A 15,438-nucleotide genomic window follows, 5' to 3' on the forward strand; every position below is an offset into this window, starting at 1 on the left:
ATGCATAAGAAAACAAGCCTTATAGTCAGTACTATTTCTCCTTCAGTGTAAAAGGTAATTAAACAGTATTTGCTAATATTCCAGGCATGTTCAAACTTGCTGATTTCTAGCAACAAAACTCATTGACACCTGTTGTACATAAAGGGCTACAGCCCTCAACTTTAACGCTTGGTTCTTAATCTGAAACTAACAATTGTGCATCATGCACAACTGTGTATCAGGAGCAATGCTGTATATAGGTGTTTCAGAGAGATATGGCTGAGAGAAAATGCCAGTTTACTATATGTTTGCATGAAAGAGGCAGTTCCAATTTCATTCACTCCTCTTTAATGTTTTGTTCAAAATATTTCTAATTGTCTTAATGAGGGTCTAGGATGTAGATTTTAAACATCAGATGATTGAAATAAAACAATTTGAGTGATCCAATCTACATTTTTCAGTGTGGGGGGTGAACTGCTGATTTATTTTTTTACCTTTCAAAATATTTTGAACCTTCAGACCTTCTTCAGGATAGGAAACCTGTTTCCTGCCATGCTGTAATGAGAATACTTTCTGAAGTGTTACCAAAAATTAGGTATGAGGGTGTATTATAAATTACAAAGTGTCTACTTTGAGAAATAGATGCATCTTTATATCTATTTTATGATTCCATGAAAATTGGTCCTATTAGGAACCATTTATAATTTGGTCATATGATATCTGATTTCATGCCAAAAGTAGTTTAGACTATTTGTAGAGGTTAAAAATAGTGTTGTTGTATGTCAAGGGATGGTATAGTTTTATTGGGAAATGTCAGCTTATAGATGATCCATTGCTTCTTAACCTTTTAAGGCTCAAGGTATCCCTCAGCCTTTTTTTCACTCTGTTTTGATTACAGAATAAATAAGTCTTTCTGTTGCAAAGAACTCAGAAAGCTCACAACAGTTCAGAATGGTTATAACACTATGGATTCCTATTTGAAATCTCTAGGTTTATCTTGAATCATGTTTGCACGCCTAACAGAGTTGATATTGTGTGATACCCTGCAGCATCCTTGCAAGGATTTCAAGGTTGAGAATCACTGAGTTAGACTAATGGTAATGTCTTGAAAAAGCCAAAGTGTTCACTCTTATTTGCACATTATCAGAAGTGATGAAAACTGTGGCTAAAACTTAATTATTCCATTCCTTCTGTTTATGCATCACAAATACCTCTGAGGAAACATATTACCGTGACATCTGTGTTACTACATGACCTAGAATAGAATTAGTTTATTATTTTATTGCCAGACTGCTGCAATTAATGCTGTCAAAAAAGTTGCTATGATTCTGAACGTATAAAAGGAGTAGCTTTAAAACTGTCATTTGCGTCATTTTTTTCTGACTAATCATGTTTTAAAAAGAAGCAAATTGTTCTTATGAGGTAGGGAGACTTCATGAGCTAGCTGTGAAAATATTTGAGAGACAAGAATTGCTGAAGGTGATCTAGTCCGCTCTGGCTTTTTTCTCCGAGCTAATGAAGAATGCCCTGCATTCAAAAGCTTGTCTAAGTCTATGTGAACCATGCAGTTGGTCCAGTAAAAGATATCACCCACAAAAATCCTTGACTCATATTTTCTGGACTATCACAGCTACACCATCATTCCAATGCTACCACAATGTGGAAGATATTGAAAATATTCAAGTTCAAGTCAACCTCTCTGAACTCCCTTAAAAAAGAAAGAAAGAAAGAAAATGGACAGGATATACTACTGTTACACTACAGTGTTACAAATTATCTGGACAGATCATCTCCATTATGAAAATGATGGCTGGCTACTGAGCTGAGAGAGCTATTAAGGTTTATTTAACCGATGATTTATCATAGAAAGATAGTAGCCAGTAGCAAGAATAGTCATCTGGAATATGGGAGACAAAAGACTCACTTATATGAAGATTACAACTTTAGGGGGGTTTTTTGCTGTAAACAAGAAATATAATGCATCAGTGTCCTTCTGGCATAAAAATAAAGCAGAAAAGGAAAACTGAATCCAACCAGCAGCATTTTAAAGCATTCTCAGCTCAGTACTGAGCTTTTTTCATGAGGTAAATAATTGCCATGCTGATACCTGGAATAACAGAACTCAGAAGGGTCTCTCTGTCACAGCTGTTGGAATGGCACTAGCATGAAGGCCTATTTTCATAGTAAACATAGCAGTGTAACCACACAAATTAGTATATATCAAATATTAGGAAAGTTATTTTTCTCTTCTTCTCTCATTCTCTACCAGTTTAACATACTTTGTGTATGGTTTCCTATTTAGGCATCTTTTTGTATTTACTTTTTTTTTTTTTTTTAAACTACATGAAAAACCTATACAGGTATGTGGGGGACAAAAACTTAAAAATAAGAAAGTGTGACTGAAAAAGCACCAAATGACAGCAGAATATTGGTGTCATGCCTGTAAAATATACTTGCTTACTGGGGCCTTTTGCATATTTCTGCACACTTATTACAGCCTTGCAATTCTTTTACTATACCAACATTTTAAATATAGGTTATCTTTTAGTAACTCTCTGTTTGTTTTAGCTTACCAGGCAGTTTTGCCTTTGCTATGAGAATTCAAGATGGATCCGGAAGAGCAGGAGTTGTTTAGTGATTACAGATACAGAAATTATTCTTCAGCAATTGAAAAAGCTTTGAGGAACTTTGAATCTTCCAGTGAATGGGCAGATCTCATCTCTTCGCTTGGAAAGCTCAACAAGGTACTGTGTATTTTGGAGGTGCTCTTATTTGGTTAGTTTATACTGCCAGTTATTCCTTTGTGTTAACAACTGGAGACTTGGACAACTGAAAATCACTTTAAAGTGTTGAAGCCCAGAGAATAACTTGGAGAACAGTTATATTGTACAAGTAGTGTCTTTCCTTCTCCCCATCCTGCCACCAAGCATTCTATAATCCAAAAAATCTTTCAGGTATTTAACTGAAGTGCATGGGAAGTAAAATGTACCTGATCACAAAGGAAAGAGAATGAACATTCCATCTTTTAAGGTTCATTAAGACCTTTAGGTTGGCAGAATGGCATAATACCGCTGACACAACTTTGACTTCAGATGGCACTTGCTTCCCTTGCAGAGCTTATGTTTTTTAGGCCTCTCAGGGAACAGAAATGTACAGCTTGTTACTCAAGTTCAGTTAGTAGTAGCTAATGAACATGTATAAAGAAGAAATCTTATGCTTTATTACTTTCATGTGGTCAGAGTTTATGTAATTTTACTTAAGGATCACGATGTTGATAATATTTAATTATACTCAGCATTTAACTGTGTCTGATTCACTCTTGGCCCAATATCCTTTTTTCCTATAGCAGTTCCTGTGCAGCTATAACTACAGGTGGCCATATCTGTGCTACTAGCTTTTGCCAGCATAGCTATATCACCCAACATTGGGATAAGGTGCCATCTCTGACTGACTTGTTTGTGCTAGAGGAAGCTGCCAGCATAAATGTTAAACTGCTAAACCTGTGCTTTTGTTAGTACTTTTTTTTTGTTCAGCTGGGTTGAACCAGAGGTTGGAATATGTTGTACTAGCAAAGTATGGGGTTTGTCTGTATAACTGGAGTCAGCACTAGGAGTACTTTAGTGATAAAACATGTAGATAGAGTGAACCAAAAAGGCCTTCAACATGTAGACTTGGTCTGGACCAGCTTGCAAGATGGGTGGGTTAAAACCTGAAGATGTTTAACATGGAGAAATGTAAATTGCTCCATCTGGGTAGAAATAATCCGCAACACACTTATAGGCTACAACGCCACTACTGAAAGAGACCTGGGGGTTGTGATAGACCACAGAATGAACATGAGCCACCAATGCGATGTCGTAGCTGGCAAAGCAAGCAAAAATTTGGCATGCATCTACCAATGCATCTCAAGCAAGACTAAGGATGTCATCCTCCTGCTCTACATGCCCATGATGAGACCAGAGCTAGAGTACTGTGTCCAGTTCTGGGTGCCACACTTCAGGAAGGATGTGGCAAAGCTTGAGAGGTCCGAAAGAGGCCCGAGTTCAAAGGTCGACATGCATGATTAGATGTCTGGAGAGCAGGTCATACAAGGAGAAGCTGAAATACATAGGATTGTTTAGCCTGGAGAAAGGAAGACTTAGAGGGGACTTGGTGGCAGCCTGTTCTAATATCATAAAAGCCTAAATCTATTGGTCTGTCCATAGCGTGTTATCTGCACTCTGATTGGCTGACAAACAGCCAATCAGAGTGCAAAGAAGCATTCTGACAGAAGACCGCCCACCACCATGATGGTGGGGACACAGGACGGAGCTCTCTGGAGGTGGCAGGAACAGAGCAGACAGAAGGTGGGGCAAGGCTCCCGCCCTGCTCCCTGTAGGTAACGTAGAGGGGGAAGGGGAGTGGGCCTGGGCCCAATGTTGGGGGGGAGGGCAGAGTGTGCCCAAGCTGGGAAAAGCTGACCTGCCATGGTGGGTGGGGAGAGGGAAGCGGGCCTGGCCTGACGTGGCCGCGGCAGTGCCTGGGAGAGGAAAGGAGTGGGCCTCCTCCCCCAACCCTGGGCAGGCGCCCCATGGTGTCAGCAGTGATGGTGGGGCCTGGGGAGGACTGGGCCTGGACCCAGCATGCGGAGGGGGATGGGGAGCAAGCCCGAGGCAGGGGAAAAGCTGGCCTGCCACAGCAGTGGCGTGGGGGGCAGGAAAGAACAGCAGACCGGGACAGCCCAGCCCAGCCCAACATGGCAGCTGTGGGGAGAAGGGAGTAGTGAGCCTCCTCCCCATGTCAGGCCTGGGCCCGCTCCTCCCCATTGGCCCCAAGCCCGCTCCTCCCATCCCCCCACTGCAACCTGGTTGGGTTGGGCTCGCTGCTCCCTCCCAACCCCCCACTGCAGCAGCCCGGCTTCTCCCCACCCTTGGGCCCAGTCCTTCCCTGCATTGGGCCTGGGTCCACTCTTCCCTTCCCCCCACTGCTGCGGCAGGGAGTGGGCCTGGACCCCAAGCAGCAGGAGATAAGTGGGGCCTAGACTTTCCCCTCTTGAAAGCACAGCGGCGGAAAGGGATCTTGGAGTCATTATTGACTCCAAGTAAATATAAGCCGCCAGTGCCAGACCACAGCCAGCAAGGCCATCCATACCTTGTCATGCATCCACAGATGCATCTCAAGCCAGTCCAGAGAGGTGATACTCCCCCTCTATGCAACATTGGTCAGGCCGCAATTAGACTACCACGTCCAGTACTGGGCACCACACTGTAAAAAGGATGTGGCCAGCCTGGAGAGAGTTCAGAGGAGGGCCGCGTGTTTGGTGAGAGGGCAGCAGAGCAGACCCTACGAGGAGAGACTGAGGGACCTGAACCTGTTCAGCCTCAACAAGAGGAGGCTGAGGGGGGACGTGGTGGCTGCCTACAAACTCATCAGGGGAGATCATCAGCATATAGCTTGCACCTTGCTGGGATCATCTGACCCCAGCAGTCTTTCCTGCCCAAGTGCAGTGGAGCTGGACCTAATGATTTCATGAGGTCGCTTCCAGCCCTTAACTTCTGTGAATCTATTAATTTTATGTATAGTTTGAAGGTTGAAGAAAACATGAAACTTAGTTAACAAATTTGTCGATTTTAGACACTATCCCCAAACTTTTATAACTTCAGAATTACTTTCTTAAACTTAACAAAATATATTTTTTTCTTTTCCATATGGATCTATCTTCTATTTCTGATTTAATTTTGTAAAGCAGCAAGCAGGGTTTCTGCATGCCTCTCTCATAATGCAAAGCTCTTTCTGAAAACACATGGGAGTGGAGAATGACTTAAAATAACACCTTCCTGCACCCATTAAAAATGGCACTTCTTTCTAAGAAGTATCACTTGTTTTTGCTGCACTAATGTGGAAAAATAAATTAGTAGGTTTATAAACTATCTGTATTGTGCTCTGCTTTTCAGACAAGAGAAGGTAGATACTCTGAGTTATGTATTATCATTTTCTACCCTTGCAGTCCTGGCAAATCCACATAATTTTTCACTAGTCCTTTGTGTGTGAAGTGTTTTAAAGTTGTGGGGAGAACCAAGGGCTTTCATAGAGTTCCCTGGCTCAATCCCAGTTCTCATATTTAACTAAGAGGAGACCCTTGCATGTGGAAGGGTGTAAGCTCTGATCTTTTACCTTGGGCTAGACTTCACTCATTTTAGCCAGCTGACATCTACTGGCTGAAAACTCTTTTTGAGGTATGTGACTGACAAAAGCAGCATAGTGGAAATCAAACAAAACTCTTATCTGTTACGTCAGCCCATATGCAGTTTTAGAATTGCTTTTACAGATCACACCATTTTGTTTATCCAGTTGCATATCCAGTAGAAGGGAGATAAACAATGTGTGGGGGGGAGGAATGACAGAATAGCTTGCTGATAAATTTTCTCTTAAGCTAAGCAATAGGCAGCTGTCTTATGCCTGAAAACATAACTATTAATTATTATTTAGTTCCAGGATTGACCTCAGGGTGTGCGGTACAGTCCCAGCATAGTGCGGTTCCCACCTATAGGATTTTACACTCTATCTGAAGGCAAGTTATGAACAAATAGCAGGTGGTGGGGAGGAGAGCAACAAATACTATCCAGTTTGTAAAAATGGACTTGAAAACTGCCATATTGCACTCAGCAACTATGAGAGGCACCTGAGAAGTTTATTGCCAGCAACGTGGTGTGGTGCTGTTGTAGCTGTGATTGTCAAGGTATATGAGGGAAGCAAAGTTTGTCAGATGAGGTTGTAGCTTTTTTTGTAGCAGCTTAGAAGAGATAAAAAGCTTATAACCAGCTGAAGGGCATGTGAAGCCCAAAAGGTTGTCTAATCTCTTGCAGCTACATAAGCTGGTCCAGTAAAAGTTATCTCACCTCCCAAACATTGGCTCTCTTACAGACATCATGTGAAGATGGGTTGTAGTTGGAGCTTGAATTTGAAAACTATGGGAGAGCTTTGCAGATGAGCTGAGGAAGATCTTTCATACATAGGAGAGAGGATGAAGGAGAGCAATGAAGTGTGTATGAGAAACATAGAAGTTTATACCCCTTTTACATTTTTATCGTGTAACTCTGGATCATCTTATATATGTAAATGTCTTGATAAAAGTATGACAAGGTTCTTTGGTAAATGTGATATCTTTTATTAGACCAACTAAATAGTTGCAAAAACCACAAACAACCTTCTTCAGGAATAGGAAGAGCCTGCTGATGTTTGTGTACTCTCTTGGGTGGAATAGAAGCTTAAGCCAACATACAAAATGCAGGTCTGTGAAAAGCAGATGCCTGGCAGGGAAATCAGAAGCAATGGAAGTTAATGAGACAGGTAGGTGGTGGTGGGGATGGACATAAAAGAGAGGAATGTTGACCTGTGATAGAATGTAGCTGGTAGAGAGGGTACCTGAGCTTACCAGATGGCAGGCAAGTTATAATGTGCCCTAAATCTAGACTATATTTAGTCCATGACTTTTTGTATCCAGTAGTTTTATGAAATAAAGTTCATAGGCTCATCTGTGAAAAGTGTCTTGTAAATTCCCTTTGAGGAATAGAACTGAGAGATTGGAGAGAGAGTGGTTATCTTGTGAGAAGTGTGCACCCACAGGTAGTTGGGTATTTTTGTCTTTGATAGATTTTCATTGTGTTTTCATTCTGGTGCACAGTTGTTGTTTGGTTTCTGCTACATAGTTTCCATCAGGGCATTCAGTGCACTGGATAAGATATATTACATTTCTAGAGGTGCACCAATACATCAGTTCGATATTGGGTTGGTACCAATATAAAGAAAACTGGCTGTATCGGATATCGGCTGGATGGGGCCAGTAATTTGGCCAATAAATGCATGTGCTGTGTGCAGCCTTAGCACAGCGCTCAGGCAGTGAGGACCACAGCCCAGCAGCTGCCTCCCTTTTCTTCCCCCGCACCACGAGATGCAGCTCCACCCCCATCCCACCCTGCCTAGGCAGCCCCTGACCCTTCCCTCACCATGGGGAGTGTTGATCTCCACCTGCCCGCACACACACACTCACCCTTTCCCTCTGCTTCCACCACACTGGACTTACCAGCTGGTGGCAACTGTATCATAAATTGGATCGGTATCGGCTGATATGTCTCCTTAAATATTGGCTATCAGTATCAGCCCCAAAAATATCAGTGCACCCCAGTGCATTTCAGGAGGTGCAGGTGTAAGATCCAGGAATGCTGGTGGTTCTGTTGTGGGGAGTAGTTATTGTGGGGGTGGTGGAGATGTGTTAACAGGCTTTACAGTTCTTGTCCTGGCATGGTCTGGATCCAGTTGGTGTGCTTTGGGCTATAGATATTTTGCTTCTAGTGATGAGGTTGGAGAGGTTCAGTACTTTTTTAAAGGCTAGGATGGGTACTTCTGGAAAGATCTCTTTAAGAATTGGGTCTTTTTCTAGTACAGGTTGCAATTGTTTGAGGATTTTCCATATAGGTCCCAGGGAAGGATGGTATGTCCTATGGTAAGTGATTTGCAAGGATTTTTTTTTTTTTTTGGACTGCAGCACATTTACCCAGAGAACCTTGTCTGCCTACCTCCTTAAACCAGTGCAACTATAACCAACACCCCTGATACTTTTATCTAGTCTTTGCAGCCTGGCTTCACTAATACTTTGTAGTATTGAGCTGCAGAAGCTAATTAATCTGTTCCGTATTAGCATTGTGCCATTCAACTTCACCGGAATCTCCACTTGTTTTTGTATTTAGAAATGTGTAGGAGTCTCTTGTTAATAAAGTTGAGAGGGGGGAAAAAGCAAGTCTCCAGTTCTTACCTTTACAGGTTCTTGGTTTCTATCGAGCAAGAGGGGTAGAGTGCTATAGAACTTTCCTCCGCTATCAGCTGGATTTGTCACCCTTCCCACCAAGAGTAGCTCCAGTGCCTCCTTCTCTCGCTGCTTATTTAACAAGCAAATGAAGCATGACACTTTGCAATCTCCTTCTTGTCCCCTGGGTTCCTAATAGCATCAGTGCCTCCGATTAGACTTCTGATTGTTTTAATCTTTTGCTTCCTGAAAACAGGTGAAAGCAGGAATGGGGTTAAAATATTTTGCAGATTTGGAAGGGAACATTCCCTTACTTAGGCTGTTCATACATGTGCTGTGATGGGGGGGTGGCTAACTAAAGCGCTCGCAGTGTCACGTATATCAGTATCCCTGTGCTGAAAAATGGTGATGGGTATGCTTTAACTAGAGCTCATCGAATGAACTTAGTTAAAGCACCCCTGCCACCTTTTTTAAGCACAAGGATGCTGATAAACATGATGCTGCTGGAGTCTGCTGGAGTGCAGTAATTACCAAGCTCCAGCAGACTCAATTAACTGAGTCTGCCCTAACAGGCTGTAATTACAGCACATTGGAGCAGCCTCGCTGCATGAGTATGGATGCCCTTAGTGTTGAGTATTCTTGTTAGAACACCAGAGAAGTTAATCATTTTTTTCTCACAAAAGCTTAGTCTGTTGAAATTAGTACGTTATTATCCACATGTGTTATGTTCACATTTTTTAATTTCCTTAAACACCTCTGTAGAAAGTATTTTTTAAGTTTATGAACAGATCTGTTTCAGATATTGACCATCTTAAAGCTTAAGTATTGGCTTTAATCATTGTTTTAAAACGTTTTCTTATGTTTCATGTGATGACCACGGGAGAGATTCTAGTTCAGTCATGAGGCCCACTAGGTTGAAAACAAGATCTTTGTTTGGAAGTTGTTTACATTTTTGTTTGGTTATTTATCACTTGATCTCTTTTTCAGATGTTTAACTGGATTTTTCAGTGCGATGCACTGATCTTCATGGCATAGCTATTTCCAATACTTCAAGTGCAAAGTGTGACAAGAATTGAGAATACAGTTCAGTGGCCACGTCTACACATCACCCTATGTTGCTGTAAGAATGCACTATGTCACTGTAGTGGCTATGGTGACGTAAAGTGACATGGGACTACACGTGACCAGCAGCTACTTCACCATAATGATGTGCTCCCCTCTTTTAATGCACTGCTATAGCAAAGTAGCTGCAAAAACTAACTGTGCATGTAGGTGGTTACTGTGCTGTGCTTTAGTACTTCCAAAAGGAGGTGCTAAAGCACAACGCAGTAACAACATCACCATATGGCGACTTTTAGACCTGCCCAGTGTACAAAAATACTGTATTTTTATCAGATTTATAGTTTGTAGTGCAGTTTATAATGTTGATGAATTTCATATCCAAAGTATATGGATCTCTTTATAAAGAGATATTTATATGTAACAATCATTTTTTACCTTAAGCCATTCTTTAGGCTTTTAACAGCCTTTCTGATCCACTGTGTGTTTCTAGAAATAAGGATCTTCTCTCATTACTGTTCTTGAGTACAGCTTCTAATAGCATTTTAATTGTTTATATGCAAACCTGTGTGGTTGAACTGTTTGGAAAAAATTGTTCTGCTCTTATTGAGATGAATGCCTGGGTTTAAAATGTTCATTGTGGACTGCTGTTGCAGCACTTTGTAATCCTTTTTAATAGCAAAAATGGCATTGTTTTATTGCTGACTTTGCCATCTTGTGCTAATGACAGGATGGGGTAACGGTTCTGCAGTCATTGCTGATAACAGCTAAGGGGGGTGGGAGGATTGGACTGGAAACGAGCTAGTTCCGCATGTTCAGGATAGTCAATAAAGGGAGAGTCCTGTGTTCTTAGCCAAAATGTCATTTCTAATGTGAAGTGCATTACCCCAGCTGTGAAGTAAGAAATACAATATGCAGACTTTAAATCATTTGTGTTTCTCAGGGTGAATGGCATAATAGCGGAAAATACAGAATTAAACAGCCCCCACAAAATCTAGGGAAATCAAACATTTTCTGTTAAAAGTGCCTTTCTGTCTTTAGTTTTTACACTATTAATTTGCCAACACAGAAGAGGGTGATATACTGTTTCCAAACAAAGCAGGGGAGAGGGTGGGTATACCTGTAGATCTAGATGAAAGCAGTTATTACCAGTTTTAAAGACAACTCGCTCTAGAAATCATGTGTATTATTTACAATGGTGTCATTGCTGTACAAAGATAACAGCAGCAGTTGGCCTGAACAAGTAGTATGCACCTCATTCTTATACTTGGACATAACATGAGGTTACAAAGAAAGATTCTCAGTAGGTGGCATGTTTGATTTATCAGATGGCTTTTGTTTTGTTTTTAAAGTAAGGCCTCCTGGAGGCTTTTCTTTATCTGACAGCTAATGGAAAATAAAAGTTTTTCACTGATTCGTCTTAGCTTTAAGTGCTTCAAAAAATTTTGAGGTTGAATGTAATGTGGGCCAATTACTTGTAAACTATTTTTTGCCCTATGCCTCTGGATAGTTCAGTGTTTGTTTCATGGATACAGTTGTTACATTTTGAAAACCTGTATGTTTTCCTTTTGAAATATGGGCGTTACCAAGAGTACCATAGCAAGGTGGTGCTTTCACCTGGGGATGGGGTGGCACATCAAATAGACATAATACATAATGGCACATAGGGACGATGCTCTGCACATAACCTGTAATAGGCACCAAAATGCCTGGTTATGACTCTGATTACAAATATGTTCCCTTAATAGGCTGGTTGTTGAGAATGTGTACAGCCTGTACGGCTAGTTCTTTCCCTTTCTGACCAGTGGTACTTTGCTTTGTTGGCATTGGAACTAGTCTTTTGCATCTGTTGCTTTTCAGAGCTGTTTGTGATGTGTTATAAGACCTGTAAAGAATCCTTCTCATGTGGTTCTTTTAAGCAAACTTTGTTTTCTTGGGCAGGTGGCATTTTCAAATCGTCTTTGTTTTACACATTTTAAGTTTCTTTATAGTGGTCCGGCATGGGATTCTGGGACAGGACGGTGACTGATAGTAATGAATCTTCCTGAAGGCCTCAGTTCAAATTGAAGCCTAGCAGCCAGAGGGGCTGAGAGTTCAGGGATGGGATCTGCAGAGCCCACTGCCAAAATCCAGAGTATAGAGCCCCAGTTGGGGCTCATTAAGTTTCATTAAGTCTCTCTGCTGATGCTTTCCCCCCAACCACTGACACCACATGTGGATCTGGCTTACAAGGAGTCCCACAGTCCAGATATGGCTTGGGGGACCAGGTGAATATAACACCCCTAGTAAATATCATTTTTAAGTTTTGCCATCTAAGCCAACCAGATTCACAATGTTTGAGCTACTCCAGCTATACTGATATAAGGGTTCAAGCAGCATAAATAATGAAAAGCATCTTGATCACACTTGCAACACAGCAATAAGGCAGCCTATAGCTAGACAGTTCTGTATTTTGCTGTTTTATATATGCAGAATGGAAAAATCTGTTAAATAAACTCGGGTATAGTTTAAGAAATTGATGTATGCTTCTAATAAGAAGGATTTTTATTCTAACCACAAAGTTTTAAATTAATCAGTTCTCCCAAATATAAGGTTTCTTACCACCTCAGTTTTGAAGTGATTGGGAAAAGTTGTAAATATGAGTGGTAAGGCAGTGGTTCTCAACCTTTTTAGACTGAAGACAACCCTTCATAATGTTTCAGAATGCATTGGCACCTCATTTAAAAATTAGTTTCACTTGGTTTTTTATTGCACAAAAATAATTAAATTCTTGTATTGCAAAGAACTCAGACTGCAGATGGTCAGATTCCTATTTGAAATTTCTAGATTTATATTATGAATCTTGTGTAGGTATTTGTATCCCTAACAGTGCTGATATTGTGCCTAATACTTTGAAGTGGCACCCCAGGCTGTGGCACCCCATTTGAGAATCTGTTCTAAGGTCACTGTAATAAGTAATTCCTGACTCCTGCATAGTGAAACTTGTAGACTGCTCATTTGCAAATCTCATTAAAAACCTCTATGATGAGTAAGTCCTGTTATTACCAGAGGAATATATGTTATGGAAAAGTAAGAGTATCACAAGGATGTAAGTACCTTGCAGACACGAGGAACTTTCTGCCAGAAGGATTCCACTGTTGCTTCATTGAGAGAGCTCTTTCATAGTCATTAATTCATCCTCCAAATCCACTTGACAACTACACACAATCTGGCAATCGGTAGGAATTAACTTTTAAGAACTTTTTTTATTCCCCCCTCTTCCATTAGTGAAGAAAATACTTAAGAAAACTGTGAGAAAATAGCAATTAAAGGTTCCCCTTTAACTGAATCAGGAAGTACATTATTATTACAATAAAACAGCACCACGCCCAGAACTTGAATGCAGTAGGCTGAACTATGGTTTAATTACCTGTAATGATAGTGTGCTTGCTCTTGCTGGACAAAATAGTTTATGAAAGTCTTGTTCTTAAATTCCAGTTGTTTGTTTCCCCACTCTTTGTTGAAACAAGAGAAATAATTGTTTTATTTTTTGTACATTTTTTTCTAGTACTTGTTTCTCAATGACTATTGAATCCAAAGCTCTAATTTCAAGCCTTAAATTTACCATTGTTGTTACAAGCAAGAAAGTTAATAACTCTTACTTACAGCTGATAGTTTAAATTGAAGTGGATGTTCTACCTTACATAACTAAAATCCTGGGAACAAACAGAGACATAAATAATTGATTTTCTACTTGGTACTTAAGTTTAAGCAAGAATTGGTCAGACTGACCTGTGGCGCTATTGTCAAATGATGTATATATATGTTCTCTTTCAGAATTAAATTTAGAATTGTACGAGAAAGCTATTTTTGTTCTTGAGAAAAGGTGTTATTTTGAAACACTGAGGAATAATTACTCTTATAAAACCTTCACCCATCAGATGCAGAAGAAAAACATTTACCTTCATGATGCTTGTATTTAAGAAGCTAAACAGTTCTAAGTAAATTGGATTTCATGTGTAGAATGGCCTTTTACTGTCAACAATAGTAACAGTGGGGCAGGAGTATTGTAGCCATGCTGATTATATAGTTAGTCCAATAAAATATATTATCAAAGAAACCTGTTCTCTAGTAATCATTATGGGATTCTGATTCATTTTCTGAGCCCAAGAAGGAGATTTAGAAGGCAGAACTAAATTAAAATGTTGAAAATAAGGTAAAACAGAAAATAGATTCAAAGCAAAATGTATATAGTTTTAGAAATTAGGAAAGAACATAAGTCTTATAGATTTTAAAAGCCAGTAGTAGTTCAAATATTTTTGGGAATCATTAGTTTCTCATTGAGTAGCAAGAAAAAAAAAGAAAAAGTCTCCTGTAGAATTATTCCAAGCATTAGAACACTTTTTTTTCTAGTAAAAGGTTTAAATTGATTGCTCAGAGCTCCAGTATGAAACTGGAGACAGGCTTGTTGAAAGTCTCTAGGCTAGGGTCAGAAGATAGAGCAACGAGGGTGATGTCATGGTAGGTATATGCTGTAGACCACCAGACCAGGAGGATGGGGTGAATGAGCCCTTATTTCAAACAGCTAGTGCAAGTTTCTTGATCACAAGCCCTGGTTTTCATGAGGGACTTCCATCACCCTGACATCTGCTGGAAGGGCAATACAGCAGTGCACAAGCAATCCAGTAAGTGTTTGGGGAGTGTTCGGGACAACTTCCTGGTGGAAGTGCTGGAAAGTTGAACAAGGGACCATGCTCTTCTTAACATGCTACTCACAAATAGGAGAGAATTGGTGCGGATTGTAGTAGTGCATGGCAATTTGGGCAGCAGTGGCCCTCCAGATGATTGAGTTCAGAATCCTGAGGAAAGGAAGAAAGGAGAGCAGTAGAATAAGGACCCTGGACTTCAGAAAAGCAGACTTTGGCTCAGGGAACTACTGGGTAGGATCCCGTGGGAAGCCAGCATGAGGGATGGAGTCCAAGAGAGCCAACTGTACTTCCAAAAAACCTTATGGAGGACACGGGAATGAACCATCTTGATACACAGGAAGGCTAGCAAGTATGACAGCAGATCAGCATGGCTTAGCAAGGAACTCATCAATGAGCTGAAACACAAAAGGAAGCCTCTAAGAAGTAGAAATTTGGACAAATGACTAGGAAGGAATATATTGCTCGGACATGCTGGGATGAAATTAGGACGGCCAAAGTGCAATTGAAGTTGCAGCTGGCAAGGATCATGAAGAGTAACAAGAAGGGTTTCAACAAGTATGTCAGCAACAAGAGGAAGATCAGGGAATGTGTGGGGTCCCTTATTGAATGGGGGAGGCAGCCTGGTGACAAAGGATGTGGAAAAAGCTGAAGTATTCAATGGCCTTTTTTACCTCAGTCTTCATAGGCAGGGTAGCTCCCAGACTACTGGACCTGGCAGCAGTTTGGCAAGAAGAGGAGCAGCCAAGAGTGGCAAAAAAGAGGTTAGGGACTGTTTAGAAAAGCTGGATGTGTACAAGTCATAGAATCATAGAAGTAGGGTCAAAAGGGATCTTGTAGATCTTCAAGTCTGACCCCCCGCCTGGGCGGGAGAAAAGACTGGACTCAAATGAGTCCAGCCAGGTAGTCATCAAGCCTCTTCTTAAAGATCCC

At 40.8% G+C, this 15,438-nt stretch overlaps 1 protein-coding gene across 3 annotated transcripts in view; it reads left to right on the plus strand.

Moving 5' to 3' along the window:
* The window catches only part of DOPEY2 (dopey family member 2), a 90,801-nt gene that overhangs the window by 1,671 nt on the left and 73,692 nt on the right, over positions 1–15,438 (plus strand). For all 3 annotated transcript variants that reach the window (XM_019528906.1, XM_019528908.1, XM_019528907.1), the window contains exon 2: positions 2,548–2,723. In XM_019528906.1, the coding sequence (XP_019384451.1) occupies positions 2,586–2,723 (138 nt within the window). In that variant the 5' untranslated portion in view covers positions 2,548–2,585. The remainder of the gene's footprint in view (positions 1–2,547; positions 2,724–15,438) is intronic.

This window comes from Crocodylus porosus, unplaced genomic scaffold (genome assembly GCF_001723895.1).
Source record: "Crocodylus porosus isolate Cpor-Errol unplaced genomic scaffold, CroPor_comp1, whole genome shotgun sequence".
NCBI classification, from domain to species: Eukaryota; Metazoa; Chordata; order Crocodylia; family Crocodylidae; genus Crocodylus; species Crocodylus porosus.